General features: G+C 47.1%; 1 protein-coding gene across 2 annotated transcripts; it reads right to left on the reverse strand.

The window, feature by feature from the left end:
• Positions 1 to 555: 555 nt before the first annotated feature.
• CCDC25 (coiled-coil domain containing 25) lies at positions 556 to 19052 on the reverse strand. Of its 2 annotated transcripts, XM_026658331.2 has the most exons (9): positions 18927 to 19052; positions 14445 to 14492; positions 13512 to 13551; positions 9901 to 9952; positions 7901 to 7976; positions 7066 to 7169; positions 4836 to 5038; positions 3499 to 3544; positions 556 to 1502 (listed from the first exon to the last, which is right to left on the reverse strand). In XM_026658331.2, the coding sequence occupies exons 1-9, from the start codon at positions 18949 to 18951 to the stop codon at positions 1473 to 1475; spliced, it is 624 nt and encodes a 207-aa protein (XP_026514116.1). In that variant the 5' UTR covers positions 18952 to 19052; the 3' UTR covers positions 556 to 1472. The 2 variants fall into 2 exon arrangements, with proteins under 2 accessions (XP_026514116.1, XP_024050736.2); XM_024194968.3 differs by lacking the exons at positions 9901 to 9952; positions 13512 to 13551; positions 14445 to 14492; positions 18927 to 19052 and adding an exon at positions 8725 to 8809.
• Positions 19053 to 19746: the final 694 nt, after the last annotated feature.

Genomic DNA, 19746 nt, shown 5'->3' on the forward strand with positions numbered 1-19746 from the left:
CTGATCCTCTACACAAAGAGAGTAACTTTTTTTTTTTTTTAAATGGAAATATCTTATCTCCTAGAACCGGAAGGGACCTTGAAAAGTCATCGAGTCCAGCCCCCTGCCTTCACTAGCAGGACCAAGTACTGATTTTGCCCCAGATCCCTAAGTGGCCCCCTCAAGGATTGAACTCACAACCCTGGGTTTAGCAGGCCAATGCTCAAACCACTGAGCTATCCCTCCTCCAAACTTCATCAATGGCTGTGTAAGCTATATGGACCCAACTGGTTGTGGTAACTGAACTCATAGGAACTTGCATCTGTGGAAGAACGAAGCTGAAAAGACAGACACTGCCTCACGCAGAGAGAGCTCACTGCGCCTTCTGTTTTGCCTTCACGTTCCATTTAAACTCTTCTCGAGCGTCAGCCACATTAACAATGGCTGAAAAGCATTTTCCACAACTACTCACACACAAGCCCTCCCTCGTGTTCCTCCTCCAACTCTAATCCCATGTTTCGAGTCCACACACCACTGAACACAGGACCTCCAACAGCAACATGCTTTAACAGCTGGTCTGATTTTAATTCTAACATATATACACATGTTGCGATAGTTACCACCATCATTTTGAATGTACTATCCTCCACATCACATTACGAGTTACTTAGTCAAGTGTTCCGAGTCGGCTTACGGGCTTTTCAAAGCCCAACGCCTTATTTGCAAACTTAATCCTTTAGAAGAGCGGAGCCCCGAGTGCAGCCCAATGCAATTTATGACTATCCTACAGACGTACAGCCTCAGACAGCACATCCCCAGCATGCATTGCTCCATCTCACTCAGAGCGGTCAGGCTGCTAGGCAGGCCAAGACTTGTCTCCATAGGCGGCAGCTCCATATTAAAACGAGGGCAGCTACAATTTGCTACATTTACAAGATAGGTGGGGTTCTCTGGCTCCAGGCAGATTTGCAATATGGCCATCAGCTGGGCCAAGTTCAGGCTCCCCCGGTTTACAGGGATCCCCTGGCTTTGATGAACACACACATCCCGTCAACAAGAATCACTCAGCAAGAGGACAGCAGAGTCCTCAGCTCAGCAATTCTGATTTCAGGTTTGAGTTTATACCAGGGAGACACTGCGATAATGGCAACATTTTTTGAATCAGTCTACTGCCAATTCACTAAGGCAGCACAACACTCCTGTAGCTCACATTAAAAGCCCCTCCCCTCAAAATAAATATATCAAGATTCTTGTAGAACCAGAATGTATGCTCCCCCCCACTCACTCACTCTCTCTCTCTCTCTCACACACACACACACACACACACACACACACACGGTACTGTCTTTAGGAGATACATGGCACAGATCTGGTCCAATATTGCCAGTGAAGGGTCAAACAGGGTCTGAAACTGAAGTCAGCATTTGGTTTTTTGGCATCTTATTGAGACGTGGCAGTCCATCTCACGATTCAGAAAGGAGAGCATGCCCAATTCACATGAAGTCATCCGAATCATTGCCATCCTGTGGGGAAGGGAAGAATGGAATTATTGAGATGCCAGTGTTCAACTTCCATTTTACAAAGATAAGATAGGTTGAAAGCCACTGGACTACACTTCCTTCATTTGCTGACCCCTAAAAAATGTCCAGTGGAGGTGCAGACCCCTTTAGAAATCTTAGACAGTCTGCAGATCCCCAGACTGAAAGCCGCTGGTGTAGTCAGCAGCCTCTCCCATCGTTTAAGGAAGTGGCTGAGTTTTTTCTGGTTTCGATACAAAGGCCATAAAATCAGCCCAGGCTTACTCAAAAGGCTCATGGTCAGAGTTCTGAAACTAACAAATCCCAAAGCTAGGTTCTTTGGGTTCTGTTGCTAACATTTCACATGTTGAATATAAGTATTCTCCTGTTCATTGAAGAAGAATGCCCCACTGAGAGATTTTCCCCTCTAACTCAAAGCCTAGGACCCAACCAGCCAACTGTATGGGATACAGATGAAATATAAAATCTGCAGTGCTTGCTAGCCATCCAGTAAATGGGCTCCACACGTTCCCAGTACAGCAGATCATCCATCCACATGTAACCCGGGAGGCAGGGGACTGGGGATTAAGCTCTGATAACCCCTGAACTGGTTACTTTAGTAACCTTTACCTATATCATGTGACTCGGGCCATGAAGTGGAGATCAGTCTCTTGCCAGCACTCCTGTGTATCAGCCCTTTGTGACCGTAACTTGAGCTGACCCCAGCTTAAAGGCACCAATCTGACAACACATGTGGCTTACACACAGAGAGGGGTGATGACCCCATACATGGGCATTTCCTCACAAGGCATGTCACTAACCAGACACAGCTTGCACATGCATAGCAGGAGGTGCCGCTGCTTAAACCCCATAGTTCTTTTTACCCAAGCATGCTTACCTGTGATCTGGAAACCAGCCAGAAGAGTCACCAAAAACCCCCACAAACCCATGAAAACCATAAACCTATCTCAAGCAGCTGCTGAGCCTCTGGGGATGTGATGGGTGAACAGATTTTAAATAAAGATTTGTGTCAGGCACTCTGAGCTCCTTGTTTGCCTAGAGATATCACCAATGCAACAGCAAGTGAGGGTACTTGCTTTCAGAGGAAGGATATCAGGCACAAAGCAAGAGCCCTAGTACGCACCAGGGAAACAATGCCTTCTTCACTCAGCTTAGGTCCTTACGTAACCCAGCTCCCATTCATCTCTCAGTGCTCATTTTCCTTATGCTTGCCCATGCTATCTCAGTCCTTGTCTCACTGCTTCGACTCCCAGCTCTGTCTCTCATAACATGCGGCTCCTAACACAAGATGCTCCCTTCTCTCCTCCTTCAAATCCACCTCTTCAAGCAATCTCAGCTGCCTCTCTATAGTCCCCTGGCCCTTCCTCTCCTGGTCTGTTGTCCCATGTCCTGGCTTCAGTTGGCCTTTAGATTGCCTACTCCTCAGGACAATGAGACACCCTTGGTTTAAGGGCTACGTACACGTTTAGTCACAGAGTAATACAAAGATAGGTGATTCCCCCAGCCCCAAGACAAACCAGACATTGGACTAAACAGGCAAAAGGACAAACAGAATTTCACTTAAAATTCTTACTCTCCTTTCGGTGGCTGTCCCACCATAGCACTCTGTGATCCTTCCCACACACAACTTCCTCACCTCTGCTGAGGAGCGGCTCTGAACGCAATCGCAGGGAATTCAGAGCAGCAGAGTGAGAGACTAGAGAGAAAAGAAAGGAGCGGATGTGCCCTTGGTCCGTTTAACATCTCTAGACTAGAGGACGTTACAGGAAAGAGACTCTCTTTCCCTGTAATCATGCAGCTCCCTTCTCCTTGGATTTTGTTCTGTAACTCCAATGGTAAGAGGGGGAGAACACATGGAACAATTCACCACGTGCAGCTACTGGGCTGAAACCTGCTTTCACATCCGTATCCTGTTACCCTGCTCTGATTCTTATTCAGGCCTCTGGAAGCAAGGTCTTCACAGGTGCCAGCCTCAACATACCTGATTGGAAGACATGTTCTCAGACTTCATTAGCGAAGAGTAGCTCCTGCAAGGGAAGAGAAATTATGCAGCAAGATGCATCTTTCAACGTACATTGTGAAACAGGGCAGAGTGCCTACAAGATTAGCCCTCCTGTGCTTCAGAGGGAATTCAAACACATCAGATCTCAACATTAGCTGGTCTTCCAAAGAACATACTCCGGCCCTAACTGAAGATTAAATGTACTGTGGGGAGCACAGACACCTTGGCACAAAAAACACAAGTCAGAGATGGACTATGGTGACCTCTTCTATCGACTAGGAGCCAGTGCATGGGTTTTCTACAACATTTGTTCTCCAGCTTTGTCCAGATATGCTACAAGCAAGATAACTAGTAAGGGGTTATAAAACCCTCTTTGCTTTAGGATTACTATAAAACTGGCTTGCGGATGGCCAAAGCAGCTCATGGGCAAGAGAGATGCTGTGAGCTGTAATCAATGTCCCCACCAGCACTCCCTCTTGCCTTCAGAAATTGAACTGGGACTCAGATGTCTCTGTGTTATTGCTCCTTTGAATTACTGAGTGCTCCAACAGGAGCTGTGGGGTCTAGGCTCCCCGAATTCCAGCCTCATGACCATCTAAACACACATTACTTACTATTTATTGTAACATTTTATATGTACAAAGCAGTCCTGGGATACCTTCTGGGTAAGACTGCTTATGGGTCCAGGTTTGTTTGGTACAGTCAGGGGGTTAACATATCTACCTTATCTACTCTTCACTCAAGGACCAACATGGCCACAAATGTTTCCTGCATGTCTACCGTCAGACCGGAAGATCAACGGGCTGTTCATCATGGTGCATTTACAGGAGTACATAATGCCTTTCACGTACACTAGGACTAATTTGTGTTTTTAAAAATCACTATTTGTGAAGTGCTTTGAAGCTTGACAAGCACTACATAGGCGTTGATTTTCACCAGAGCAATTCAGTGCTTTACAGATATAGTAGGCAATTATACCCATTTCACAGGGTTCAATGACTTGTCCAAGTTCAGACAGCAAGTTGGTGGCACAGGTGGGAAAAGAACCCAGGAATCCTGACTCCCAGCTCTACGAACTATTCCTCACTCCAGTTTCTATTAAGTGAATTGGGTGACTACATCTAATTCTCAAGACAAAGGCAAAGAAAGGGTTGCCAGGTACAGCAAATACTATTTCTTAAGACTGTACCAGTCTAAGACAGAACAGAGTACGAATGACTCAACAGGAACCTCACATGACTTGCCCTGATCGAAGTCTTGCTCCCACCACTGATAGGAAATACTCACAGTTAGAGTTAGTCACAGCCATTACTCACCTGAGATCTTCCATTTCTTTCTTTTTCTTCATTTCCTCCTTCTCTTTCCGTTTCATCTCTTGGATCTGGGCTTTTTTCTCGTTCCTCTCCTCTCTGTCCCGGGCTTCCTTCTCAGCGGCCAGGTCGGGGAAGCGCTCCACTTTGGTCTTCTCTAGCCTGTTCAGTATCTCATTCACCTTCTTCTCCACTGTCACTGTTCTCACCTTTGGGATGGAAAGAACTATAATCTTTATCAAAAATGCTTCCACCTTGCATTTCATTGAGAAAGAGACTTTACACACAGCGAAGTAAATACCAAAAAAAGGAGCATTTTCACCTTTACATGTGGCTCCTGAATCTCATTTAAACAGATGGCAAGTCATAGCCATCTGGTGCTGTTCAGTGGTCTGTGTGAAAAGAGCTGGGAACACGGTACAATCTCCGATGGGCACAAGAACACAAACCACTATCACTAATCGGTTTTCTTGGCTGCAGTCTCAGCAGAGAGGCCCAGGATTGACTGGATTGTGCAGAATGGTCATCCACCCAATCCTGAAGTGAGTCTCTGTGGACTAGGGCTGAGCATGTTGGCAAGGGAAGCTCATGTTGATACTGAGTGCGCTGTGCCTGTTCTGTGGACCACTGTCTTCAACCCTGCGCTTCCCAGTACTGGTTTGTGTTTTAACAAGCACTTTGCACTTCTACAGAGCCGGCCATCCAAGGATCTCCAACTAGTTTACAGACAAAAGTCTTAACACACCCAGGAAGATACAATCCCCATTCTCAAGACTGGAAAATTCAGGCACCAATGGCCTGAGTCAAAACCTGTTGAAGTCCATGCGAGTGCATTGACTTCAGAGGGCTTTGGATCAGGGCCCCAAGACATTAAATAGCTTCCGCAAAGTCACACAGGAAATCTGTGGAAGAGCCAGAGGTGGACTCAGCTCCAAGACATGGGCCTTTGCCACGAGACGATCTTTCCTTCTCTCCCCTGACAACCGAGCTCTTTTTTACACCTGACCCTAGTGCTCTGGAAGTCAGTCTTTACGATTTCCTGGCAGGGTGCTCACCTGGGTGCCAAGAGAGAACTCTTCTCTGAACGCAAGTCTGACTGTTAGCAATTTTGAAAGTGACAACTAGATTCATATCTTAAGACTGGAAGTTCGTTCAACATTTAAAATGATGAAAATACCCAGATTTTACAGGAAAGAGGACCTGATGAAGTCTGATTTTCAAAACTTCCCACTTCCAGATGAAAGGGGGTCGCCTATTAAAAATGTTACCAGTCAGAAGTAAATCAGCCATCGATTAATGTTGTTACCAGGTCAGAGGGGCTTCAATCTTACTGAAGACAATAATCCAAGTGTAGTTGGAAATTCAAGCAGAAAGTGTATCTCTAGGTTTTTTGCCACCCCAAGGGGGGAATAAAAACAAAACAAAACAAAAAAAACCCCACCTCCGAGAGTGCAACTGCCAAAGCAAAAAAAACCCAACCAAACAAACAAAAAAACCCCACAAACCCTAAACCACCCGGAATGCTGCCCCTGGAATTGTGCCACCCCAACCACGTGATTGGTTTGCTGGTGCCTAGAGCCGGTCCTGCACTTGGATATTGTATATTGGCAATATTTTATAGTGGCCATAACTAATTACTCAGCTCTGTATCCCTCTTGTAACTTGTGCCTTCTTCCATGTGTTGTAGTGATTTTACTTTCTACAGGGGCTCTCAAACTTCATTGCACCATGACCCCTTTCTGACAACAAAAATTACGACATGACCCCAGGATGGGGGACCAAAGCTTGAGCCCACCCCAGCCCCACCGCCCCAGGTGGCCAAAGTCGAAGCCCAATGGCTTCAGCCCCAGGCAGGGGGCTTCTAACCTAAGCCCTGCTGCCCAGGGCTGAAGCCCTCGGGCTTCAGGTTCGGCTGGAGGGGCTCAGGCTTTGACACCGGGCCCCAGCAAGTCTAAGCCAGCCCTGGCGACCCCATTAAAATGGGGTCCCGACCCACTTTGGGGTTCCAACCCACAGTTTGAGAACTGTTGCTTTATTATATTCCGACACCCACGTGGAAACTTAGTTTAGCCCACCAAAAAACAGCTGGGATTTTCCCCATGCCCCTGGACCACAGCAGTTTCCCCTGCTTTAGAGCCCTTGCGTGAGAGACAGTATACTCAGCTCTCAATACCGGAGAAGGACAGTACTGAAGTCAGCTGGTGGGTTTCTTTGCAGCTGCACACCAAACACTTACATCCTTTTGTCTGTGAAACCCTATCTGTCCCACGTCCATGTCAGCCGTTTTCTTCAGGTTGGTCCATGGCGTGTACACCACATTGATGTTGTTCATTTTGCAGCCTACAGAGCAGTAAGGGGGGAAAGGAGAGTTCTTATATCAAAGGATCAAAAGGGGGAAACATTTCTATTCTCCCTCCCCACCCTGAACCTTCTGACGAGCTGTCTCCACAATCAGCCAGAGTCATGTTGTGTTACATAGCTCCTAGTTGTAAGGATCTGTCCTCGTCCTCCTCTCTGAAGTAACAGCATTGCAATGGAACAGAAGGACATTGCGGTACCGCGTTCTGTGGCAGCAAGGGCCAAAGCAGTGTTAACGAACTCCAGATGGAGTCTGGCTTTGCCAGAAGGCTGCCTGCTACAAAGAGGGCCTCAAGTGGGCATTAGAGGGAAAATGCCAAGACCCCTTTTGGCTCATACAGTGATTTAGAGGCACCGTCAGGAATCAGGAGATTAAAGTTTTAGTATGAAAATATCAGCAACAGCACCAGCTGTTGCAAGTGAGATCTGTTTCCCATGAAAACAGCAAGCTATGAAGTGCACTTACACTTAACATTCTTCTGACATCAAAAACAAGACGTTTCAGTAATTTGGAATGGAAAGCCCAGGCTGGGATGATTTAGTTGGGGATTGGTCCTGCTTTGAGCAGGGGGTTGGACTAGATACCTCCTGAGGTCCCTTCTAACCCTGATATTCTATGATTCTATGAATAGACACCCCCCCACACACACACCCCTTGTTCACAGTCCCTTAATCTCCATAGGAGACTCGCCAATTTCAATAGTAAATGTTACCTTGAATGCTATTGGCCTTCACTAGATGGGCGCAGTCTATCAAAACTTCTTTGGGAATATCATCCACTGTCTGCCCCTAAAGCAGACCAAGGAAATATGAGTGGTTTACTGGGCCATTTGAGGGGGCAATATGGGAGTTATGAACACCACACCAACAGTGCACTTGGACCATGCTATCCAAACACAGGTATGAGCCCCTGCATTACAAACACAGCTTATAATGCTTTACACTTCTATAGCACCTACCAGCCAAGGATTTCAAACCACTTTACAAACGGCTTTGCCGCTATACCCCTCAGAGGTATTAGCCCCCTCTTACTGAAAGGGGAATGAGGTAGAGATAGAATGATTAGTCCTAGATCTCACAAATCCATGGCAGAGACAGGAGCTGTGTTCCCTCAAAGCTGCATGGTTGCCCAGGAGTGAATCAAATACCGCGCACACCAGGGGGTGTGTGTTCAGGTCCCCTCCCCGTGCTGCTCTGCAGCCAGGTTGCTCCTGCCCTCTGCCTTGGAGCCCCTGGCCAGCTGTTCCCGGGACCCTCCTGCGTGATGTGCAGAGTGGGGGGGAGGGAGAAGAGGGAGAGAAAGGGGGACTGATGTCAGGGTGTCCCCCTCCCCCACCTGCCCATGTACCCCATCTCTGCAGAGCAGGGGAGCGGGGACAGAGCTCAGGAGCAGGAGAGCTGCTGCAGTCTGAACAAGGAGCTTTCTGGTGAGTGCCTTAAAGAGACAGCACACGGTCTCTCATAGACTTCCCCAGCATCCAGCGCGCGCACACACACACACACACACACACACACACACTGTCTCTTTCACACTCACCTCCCAGCACATACTTGTGTTGTCGTCACTTCTTGGTACTTCCTGCAGTGCACATATAGTCTCGGTAATTTTATTCTTTCAAAATGCTGTTATTTGTGGTTTTATTTCTCTCTTATGCTTAAATTGAATTCTTTGAGTAGTGAGTTCTAAAATGCCAAACCTGTCCTGGCTGGAGGAATTATCCCTATGGTAACTTTTTAAAAATATATATTATAGCTCGGTTTTTTGTTTCTACTGGCAGCACACATCCACACATCACCTCGATATTGGTGCACATAACAAAGTTCATTCCGCACACTGATGGAAAAAGTTAGACGGAACATTGGTCAGGCACTGTACTCAGATGATGAGACTTCCAGTTTTGTCCTATATTTTGTTGTACCCTCTCCCCTGCCCTTCCTAGGTTGCATACTAACATATGCCCAAGTTCCACTACACACCTGCGCCCTTGCAGACCCCCATTAACATCAGGGGCACCGTGTGTGAGCAGGTGGGTCTATGCATCCAGAGCTCATAGTGGAATGGGAGCCTCAGATTGTAAGATCTTCAGGGCAGGTACCATGACTTCCTGTGTGTGTGGATGCCTAGCACAGGGGTAGGCAACCTATGGCATGCGTGCCAAAGGCGGCACGTGAGATGATTTTCAGTGGCACTCACACTGCCCGGGTCCTGGCCACCGGTCCGGGGGGCTCTGCATTTTAATTTAATTTTAAATGAAGCTTCTTAAACATTTTAAAACCTTAGTTACTTTACATACAACAATAGCTTAGTTCTATATTATAGACTTATAGAAAGAGAACTTCTAAAACTGTTTAAATGTATTACTGGCACACGAAACCTTAAATTAGAGTGAATAAATGAAGACTCGGCACACCACTTCTGAAAGGTTGCCGACCCCTGGCCTAGCATATTATGTGCATCTTCAGAACACAAATTCTCCCACATATAGGTGTAGAATCTCAATAAATATTGGAGGCAAAAAACCCTCCTAAACCCGGGAGAACTAGACTTAACATTTCTGAAAGTTCTAGTGTTCAAAATAAGCACAGAAAACCAACTCCTGAAAAAATATTTTCTGGAAATATGAGGATACAAACCCAATTTTTAAGAAATCTTTTGCAGGTCTGTGTTATACCAGTACATACTTGTTTAACTGCACCAGGATTCTGAGATTACCTTGTGTAGTCGGAGGTACACGTGTGCAGAGGAGAGCTTATCCACATGAAACCTACAGAATACAAAGGCACATTTAGCAGAGGGTCACTTGCTCTGAAATAAATGCTACAATAGTTTGTCATAACAGACTAGTAGTCCCATGGGTAAAAGCATTAAAATAAATTCTGAACATGCATATTTGACAGCATTCAACAGAATTGTTACAGCTTATCAGGTGTTTCAATCTTTGAGCAAATATTCACCCATCTTTAAGAGGAGGAAATTGAAAAGCTAAAGGAAGCGGTCACTTAAAAACCTTGTATTTTCTCTGAAACATAATATACTCAGACAACATTAACAGAAAGATCTTATGATAAGATATTGCTATTTGCTCCCTCTAGTGATTCCTATGGAAATGGCATAGATATCTACCCTAACTACATCAGTTAACTAATTATGTGAGAGAAACAAATTAGTATAGCACTATAGCAAAGCGTGTTATTAAAAGTGACAGTTATGCTAACAAGATCTAAGGATCTCCCATAATAATAATAATATATGGAGATATCCTATCTCCTAGAACTAGAAGGGACCTCGAAAGGTCATCCAGTCCAGCCCCCTGCCTTCACTAGCAGGACCAAGTACTGATTTTGCCCCAGATCCCTAAGTGGCCCCCTCAAGGATTGAACTCACAACCCTGGGTTTAGCAGGCCAATGCTCAAACCACTGAGCTATCCCTCCCCCCTCCATCATGGGCTATGTCTACACTGCAATAAAACACTCACAGCTGGCCCATGTCAGCTGACTTGGGCTCCAGAGTTATAAAATTTCAGTGGAGATGTCCAGGCTCGGGCAGGAACCTAGGCTCTGGAGCCCTGCGATATCTATACGGCAATTTTACAGCCCTGCAGTCCAAGCCCCGCAAGCCCAAGACAGCTGACACAGGCCAGCCGCGGGCGTTTTACGGCAGGGTATACATGCTCCTAGAGTCTTACCATCCTCAATTTTCAGAGCAAGTGCAAGAAAAGCAGAGGCAGCGCATGCGTCTTACACACTAGCTCCACCAATATGCCTCAATCCACCCCCAAAAAGCCCATCTCTAGGAACGAGACGGGAGGACAGTCTATATGGCCCACTCAATGAATTAGCCTCTCGGCTGAAATGGCTAACAAGGAAGCAAGTATCAATTAAGATGATGGGGTTTGTATGTGGAAGCTTGTCTACGGAGATATCTGGCCCATTCCATATATCATCTAACAGCTTTACAAGGCCCCAAGCAAATTTGGCCACTGCCAACATAGAAAATTTGTTAAGGATTAACACAGACAGTAATCAATGGCATATTTGAACATAAGAACGGCCAGACTGGGTCAGATCAAAGGTCCATCAAGCCCAGTATCCTGTCTGCCGACAGTGGCCAATGGCAGGTGCCCGAAAGGGAACGAACAGACAGGTAATCATCAAGTGATCCATCCCGTCACCCAATCCCAGCTTCTGGCAAACAGAGGCTAGGGACACCAACCCTGCCCATCCTGGCTAATAGATTCATGGACGATAGGTCCATCAATGGCTATCTAGCTCCCTTTTGAACCCTGTTATAGTATTGGCATGGAGTTCCAGAGGCTGACAGTGTGTTGCATGAAAAAAATACTTTCTTGTGTTTGTTTTAAACCTGCTACCTATTAATTTCATTTGGTGGCCCCTTGTTCTTGTATTATGAGAAGGAGTAAATAACACTTCCTTATTTACTTTCTCTATACCAGTCATGATTTTATAACAGTGAGCTGCAGCTATTGTAGCTAACAGTGAGTTGTCCTAACTGCCCCTCTCTGATTATTTCCTGTTCCATGTAGGGGGACCAAAACTACGTCAACATGTGTGGTAAAGAGCAGTGCCCGTAGCCACCCCTGCACATGCGACCAGTTAGGTCTGCTTACGTTATGCATAGCTCTTGCCTCTCATGATTCTGAGAGTCGTTCAAGCTCAACTCATGGAGCCAGAACGAAGGCAAGAGCTGAGACAGGAGGACAGGGAATATTTCACTCTGCCAGGCAGCGTGTGAATACAGTAGACATGATGGTGACATTGTGTATATACATGTACAAGAAGAAATCAGACAAAGGGATTGGGCTGGAGATCGAGCATGCTCCTGTGGAGAGGATACTGATCTGGGGGTCAGGAGACCTCGGTTCTATTCTCATCACTGTCCCTGATCTGCCATGTGACTTGGGACACGTTATTTCACCTCTGTGCCTGTCTCCGCTATCACTAGGGCCCTACCAAATTCACGGCCATGAAAAACTCATCACGAACCATGAAATCTGGTCTCCTCCCGTGAAATCTGGTATTTTGTGTGCTTTTATCCTATATTGTATATATTTCATGGGGGAGACCAGCGTTTCTCAAATTAGGGGTCCTGACCCAAAAGGGAGTTGCAGGGGGGTCACAAGGTTATTTTTATTTTATTTTTTTTGGGGGGAGGGGGAAGGTCATGGTTTTGCCACCCTTACTTCTGCGCTGACTTCAGAGCTGGGCAACCGGAGAGTGGCGGCTGTTGGCTGGGCCCCCAGCTTTGAAGGCAGCGCCCCAGCTTTGAAGGCAGCGCAGAAGTAAGTGTGACAATACCATACAATGCCACCCTTCTGTGCTACTGCCTTCAGAGCTGGGCGGCTGGAGAGTGGTGGCTGCTGACTGAGGGCCCCGCTCTGCAGCAACAGTGCAGAAGTAAGGGTGACAATACCATACCATGCCATCCTTCCTTCCGCGCTGCCATTGGCGGAGGCTCTGCTTTCAGAGCTCAGATCCCGGCCAGCAGCTGCCGCTCTCTGGCTGCCCAGCTCTGAAGGCAGAAGTAAGAATAGCGGTACTGCAACCCCCCTACAATAACCTTGTGACCCCCGCCCACACAACTCCTTTTTGAGTCAGGACCCCCCTACAATTACAACACTGTGAATTTCAGATTTAAATAGCTGAAATCATGACATTTATGATTTTTTAAATCCTATGACCGTGAAATTAACCAAAATGGACCGTGAATTTGGTAGGGCCCTACCTATAACCCTTTACCTTGTCTGTTTAAAGTTCGCCTACACGGTTATTAAAGAACAGCTATTGCTGAATAACTTCACGTGTGGGCACACCTATTCCATGGAGGGAGGGACAGCTCAGTGGTTTGAGCATTGGCCTGCTAAACCCAGGGTTGTGAGTTCTATCCTTGAGGGGGCCACTTAGGGATCTGGGGCAAAATCAGTACTTGGTCCTGCTAGTGAAGGCAGGGGGCTGGACTCGATGACCTTTCAAGGTCCCTTCCAGTTCTATGACATAGGTATATCTCCATATATTATTATTATTATGTGCACACAAGCCATATTGCATTAACAACTCTTTGGGGGCAGGAACCAGCTCTTACTATGTGTGTGAGAAAGTACCTAGCACAGTGCGGCCCCAACCTCAGTTGGGACCTCTAGGTGTTATTCTACAGCCCTCCGTGACTGTGTTTGAACTCGTTAATATTCTGAATAGCACCTAGAGTAGCCAGAAGAGCACCAACACTGCCCCCCACTGAAGTTCACTATGAAGGGCGTTTCATTTCACAAGCATAAAGGATTTACACGGCTCTTTTCAGTACCTACCAAATATCTTCAGGCCAGCCATATTTTATGAGGTCTTCATCTGCAGGCATGAAAAAAAGAATACTGAGCAAAGAAGGATACTTCCCCCAGCAGCCAACCAAACTGCCCACTGAGACACTGGCAATGAGGGGAAATGATTGCTAAGATCAAGAGTGTTTGCACCACAGTATGGCACCTGGAGAGTGAGATTGATGGAACCTCAAATAGGGCCTGAAACACACAGTGCTCTTGGGCACAAAGGTGCTAAGGCCAAGACTCTGAACATTTCTAATTTCTATCCCTTTTCCTCCACTCCAGTCTCAGGTTGTTGTTGTTTTTTTAATTGGGAGACACTGATCTTTGCATAAATGTCAAATGTAGGAGATTTTCAAGAGGGCAGTTCCCAAGATAAAAGCACCAACTCTCTTCAATTGAAGTGCTAATTTTGGTTTTGCCTCAAGTACTGAATGGCAAGCAGTGACATGAAATGAAGCAAGACTGTACCCTGGTTTGTTGGAAGAGGACACAGCAACAGAAAACCTATTTTAGTTGAAGAACAGTAACTCAAGATGGTAAAAACTGACCAATTATGCAGGGAACAATGAAACCAACTAAATAAAATGCTGTCAAACCATGCTAGGCTTCTACCATTGTTTCCTTGACCATTTTATAGCCTGACAAAAAGCCCAGAGTGCCCACTGACTTCAGATTAAGTCCACGGACAGCTTCCCCTCTCACCAACCCCCGACAATGGTATAAAGTAATGCTACAGACTACATAAGGAGTTAGTGTATAGCATAATTTGCAAAGCAGCTATCAGGAAAAATCTGCCTTCAAACAATGCAGTAAAATCAAAGAGGAAAATTAAGAAACAAGGTTAAAAAAGGCAAAAAAAAAAAAAAAAAAGCAAATCCCAACCTATCAAGCCTTGCCCAAGTATTTTCATGTACTTACTTTCATATTTATCTTTTCCCATGTAAATGCTGTAAACAGCGGGAACAACTGAGGGATAGAAAGAGGACACACATTAAAAGGGGTTTCAGACAAAACTGTGCCCAGAGGTACTGACAAACACACCATCTATGTCTCCGAACATCTAATCCACCCCATTCCCTTCCCAGGGGCCAGGGCAAGATTGAGTCACTTTAAAAAGTCATAGAGAACAAACAACCAGGTTTCCATCAGTTCCCTTGGAAGACTCGTCAGCAGTTCGACAGTCCTCGGGGCAAGACACTTCATGAGGTTCGGGCTCACTTTCGCTTTATATAATTAAAGGAGGGTGCAGTCCTGTCATCCCAGCGTAGGACTGGGAGTCAAAAATTCCCAAGCTCTATTCGCAGCTCTGATGCTGACCCCCTTTGTGGCCTTCGACAAGTCACCTACATTCTTGAAGCATCCTACCTAATTCCTCTCTCTTCTTGTGTCCCCACACCCACCACTCTGCCTAGACATCCGTATCATGCCATTCTGGGAAAAACTGGACAGCTCTCTCATAACTCCCCCAGCAAGGGACAGCGCAGATTAAGACAGGCAGGGGAACAAGAGGGGCAATATACTTTGGGATATACAACTGTAGAGAAAATTGAGAGGAAGAACCACTGCCTAACCATGTTATACAGACAGTTAGGTGGTCCCTTATATATGGCAACACAGAGTCACAACCTCAGTAGCAAAAAGAAAGTTATGTGCAAGCCTAGGTCACTGGCCAGGGTGACACATGGTTAGTTTCCATGATTACTGAGTAAAAACCATACTGTGTGTGGACATAAACAGTACTTGGAGCCAGCCAAATTATCAACTGCTTACAAACTCAGAAATTACAGTAAACAGGGATTAAACTTCTAGTTTATATTGATGGAAATAAAAACATATCCATGTCTCAGTGTCAATATAACACTGAGTCCAGATTTTTATTGGATAGCTACAAAGAAGATACAGGAATTAGAGAAATCTGCTGAACCATCAAGACAGGAGTTTCATGCGACGGTGACCTAGTCTCTGAAAAACAGAGAATGGAAGTCAGCATGGTGAGAAGCTACATGGAGGAGGCAGTGTAGAGAAAAGTCTCCTTTAGAAACGGGGGGCCTGATCCCACACCAGTTGGAGTAGCTCCATGGAAAGAAAGGCTACTTACATATATGGCACATACAATGGTGGTAAAATCAACCATATCTCACATACTATGAATCAGTCCCTTTGGGGAACTTTTAGTGACCTGGGATGGTTTCGGGAAAATGAAGTCAAGCCTGCCACAATGCTACAGGAATGGATTAGATGACCTAGCAGCAGATCCCTTTCAACTTATATGATCTGATACACTTGGAAATTAATGGACGATGTTTTAAATAACTCGCAAGAGGTTATTGTTTTCTCTCTAATTCTGGCCACTTAAGACTTAAGTATGAGATCACTAGAATCCCCTTGATCACAGCTTTTCAAATTGTGAAGTGCGGCCTCCTGAGGCGGCACAACAAGGTTATCGGTGGTAGGAGTACTTGATGTGAAGTAGAACATTCCTGCATCCTTTCCACTTTCCAAGGAACAGGAGTCAGGGGAGACAGAGCCTCTCCACAGGTAGAAGCAGTGGCATAGGGTGACCAGATGTCCCGATTTTATAGGGCCAGTCCCGATTTTTGGGTCTTTTTCTTATATAGGCTCCTATTACCTCCCCTCCCCCCCGGTCCCGATTTTTCACACTTGCTGTCTGGTCACCCTACAGTGGCAGCAGTGGCTAGTGCACAAGGGGACAGGTTGGCAAGCCTGCCCCTGCAGTGTCTGTTACTGTCCCACCTCTCAGCTCACATCCTGCTTTCACATGCCGGGCCCATGGCAGAAGGCAGTGGAGGAAGCAGCTAGAGCCAGTGAGTGGAGTCAGCAGGTGCAGTCTAGTAGAGGTCTGGGGGGGAAACAGGGGAGACACAAGGCTGTGGCTGCAAGAGGGAGCAGTAGGCTGGGACGGTCAGAGCAAGGAGCCTGGGGGAAGGAGGAGGCATACATGAGATATGAAGCTCTGAAGGGAGGCACAGCAACAAAGTTTGGGAACCTCTGCTCTCGACAGAACTATAGCTCCATTTATGTACAGTGGCATTAGAGGGGTTGGGGAGAGGGTAAGACATCCTCAAACTGCAAAGGGTTTTCAAAGACAGTGATCCTGTGGTTCTATCACCAAACCAACGAGCAGCAAAAGAGCACCTAATTGGCAAAGAAGTGCCAGTACTCAGGAGCTGCTAGTTAGAAGACCCTGGGACCCACTTCAGGCTTGTGTAGTCGGTGCCCTAAAAAGCCAGGAAACCCAGCACTCACTTTTGAGCACCCAGCAGCTGCCTGCACATCAGTAGAAAATGGCTACACTTCAGTGTTGGATTGAGTGATGTTCATGTATCAGTTTGCTGCATTTGTAACGTGCTTTGAAATCCTCTAAGGGATGAAAGGTGCGATAGAAATGAAAAGCTTTTCCTCCAGTCCAGAGAACATAAAGAAGAAGAATCACAAGAAACAAACAAGGTTATACTCAGATCACTAAAAGGTCAGAGGGATAAAACCAAGAGAGGAAGAATGGAGAAAAGATGTATAGTTAAGATGTTCCATCCCAAGAGAAAAATAAAAGAGGAAGAGTGAACAAGATGAGGCTGTGAAGGTCTTAAATTCCTGAACGTAGGGTTTTTTGGAGGGCATGTTAAAACCACCACCAAAGCTCAAAAAAAGTTAAGCACATACAGGTTGGTGACATGACTAGGGCTAGAAGCAGGGCACTTTTTTGTGGTACAGTAGAACCTAGGAGTTATGAACAACCTCGATTCCTGAAGTGTTCCTAACACTGAACAACACATTATGGTTGTTCTTTCAAAAGTTTACAACTGAACATTGACTTAATACAGCTTTGAAACTTTATTATGCCGAAGAAAAATGCAGCTTTTAACCATCTTAATTTAAATGAAACAAAAACAGAAACAGTTTCCTTAGCTTGTCAAACCTTTTTTTTATTATTTTTAACTCCCCTCCCCTTTTTAGTAGTTTACGTTTAACTCAGTACTGTACTGTATTTACTTTTTTTTTTTTTTTGGTGTTTACTGCTGCCTGACTGTGTACTTCCAGTTCCAAATGAGGTGTGTGGTTGACTGGTCAGTTTGTAACTCTGGTGTTCCTAACTTTGAGGTTCTACTGTACTTTCCTCATGATGAACCAATCCCGCCCACCCACACCGCACTAAAATTTGGATTTCACCTGGTCTGTTATGAAGCCCCAATCTTTGTACATGGGCTTGTAGAAAGCATTCGTTTAAAAAGTAGTAAGAAATAGAGACACTGTATGTATTATCCCTCTCCCCTACCCTTCATAGTACATTGGACTCAAAGACCCTGGCCACTACTTATGTCCATTCAGTGCGACTGGCTTTAGCAACGACAGGAACCCTAGTGCAAAGGGCTCTTAGCTGCAGTCACCGTTTTAAACGCTACTATCTAACCCTGCTAAGAACAGGTCTACCTGACATGGTAGTTAAGACAATGACAGCAACCCATCAGCACTAGGGCTTCCCGGTGTTTTTAATATCAACATTTTAGAAGTTTCCTTGAACATACCCAGGACCTCAGACTGTAAGCTCTGTGCGGCAGGGGCTCTGTCTTCCTTCATACCTGGACACTACCACAGTGATACGTTTTTAAGGGAAGAGACAGCATCTGCTTAGGTTCGTGTATTGCTACAGGACCAACGGCCCACAAGCCAGGGAAAATGCAAAGCGAAACTCTGGAAAGCTTTCCTAACAGCAGGATGGAGGAGATAGTCAAATTCTCTTCCTGGGGTCAGGGTGGGAGCCCCATTGCTTTGTTATGGCGATGGATCACTAGACTGGATGCAGTCCAAGAACACACCAGTGAGAACCACCCGGGGCTGGCTGCCCCTTGGGAAGGGAGATGTGGGCAGGACGGGCACCAACCCATCCTGCTTATGTGGTTCGAGGGCAGGCAGCCTGAACAGACTGGGTGATGCACGAGGGCGGGTGGGGAAGATCATGAATGACCCCTAGGGAGAAAGGGAGCCCCCAGGGCACGGTGGGTGGGAGAGAAACACCCTCCCCCCGGGAAGGTGGGGGGAGGGGCGCCCTGTTCTTGCACGAAAGGAGCAGCGGATGCCCGAGGGTGGAAGAGGTGGCGGGCAGGGAGGGAGGCCCGGTGTTTGCGGGGAAGCAGGGAAGGGCTAGGCAGCCAGCTGATGCTGCAGGGGCTGTCCGGGGCCCCGAGGGGCATGGACACGGGGGGGGGGGCGAGCGAACTTCCGGTGGGGGGCAATGGCGCCCATGGGGGGCGGCGGGGCCCTCAAGGGAGGTAGGAGGGCGCCCCGAGGCGGGGTGGAGAAGGCCCGAGGGGGGCGCGGCGTGCGGGGCTGGGGGGAACTAGGGGGCCCGAGGGGGAGGGGCTGGCGGCGCCGGGGGCTCACCGCTGGAGGTGAAGTAGAACACCATGGCGGCGGCGCTGGCTGAGTCCCGGCTCCTCGGCCGGCCCGCCCGGGCTGCTCCCGGCTCCGCGGCCCGCTCCCGGCGCTAGGACACTCGTCGCTCCCCGACTTCCGGCCGGATTCCGGAACCCGCGCACCGGAAACGGAAACGCTCGCGCAAACCGCCGAGTGGAGCGCGTGCGCCAAGCAGAGGCGAGGCGTCCTCCTGCGCGCATGCGCCGCCCTCAGAACTCAATTAGCGGGGGGGGGGAAGAGTAGGCGAACTGTGCGCATGCGCAGCTCTGTGACCTGGGCGGTGCGGGAACTGTTGCTGTAGTAGCTTGTGCGCATGCGGGTTGCAGTTTTTTTTTGCAAACATGGCTATTAGTTGGTTGACCGGTACCCGGCCCTGGCAGTTCTTGTAGGCGATGGCGCTGTGGTTAGCACACAGACCTGGTGGGCTTGCAGCTCCGGTCCTGTGGCACCTTGGCCACTGCTGGGGGCATTTAATGTTGCATTGGTGCAAATTTCTCTAATGTACACCAGGAGGGGGTTAGTGCCTCTCTCTGGAGGACTTAGCCCCTGGTGATGTGGGCCTATAGAAATGCCTATGCAAACTTTATATTATAAATTCCTTTGGGTAGGGACTGTTGTTTTACTATGTGCATGTAGAGTGAGCAGCACAATGAGGCCATAGCCCATGAGAGAGGCTCGTAGGCACTAATAGTGATTATGATAATCATAGAATGGTAAGACTGGACGGGACCTTGATAGGTCATCTAGTCCAGTCCCCTGCACTCATGGCAGGACTAAGTATTATCTA

This window comes from Terrapene carolina, unplaced genomic scaffold (genome assembly GCF_002925995.2).
Source record: "Terrapene carolina triunguis isolate 2854851 unplaced genomic scaffold, T_m_triunguis-2.0 Scaffold427, whole genome shotgun sequence".
Classification (NCBI taxonomy): domain Eukaryota; kingdom Metazoa; phylum Chordata; order Testudines; family Emydidae; genus Terrapene; species Terrapene triunguis.

What these genes read in the sequence shown, in the direction of transcription:
- CCDC25 (XM_026658331.2), bottom strand. Translation starts at nt 18,951, where the DNA reads ATGGTGTTCTACTTCACCTCCAGCG. An exon ending in GAAGGCCAATAGCATTCAAG is followed by an intron (nt 7,170 to 7,900) that starts GTAACATTTACT and finishes ACTGCTCTGTAG; the next exon opens with GCTGCAAAATGAACAACATC. An exon ending in GGTTTCACAGACAAAAGGAT is followed by an intron (nt 5,039 to 7,065) that starts GTAAGTGTTTGG and finishes TCCATCCCAAAG; the next exon opens with GTGAGAACAGTGACAGTGGA.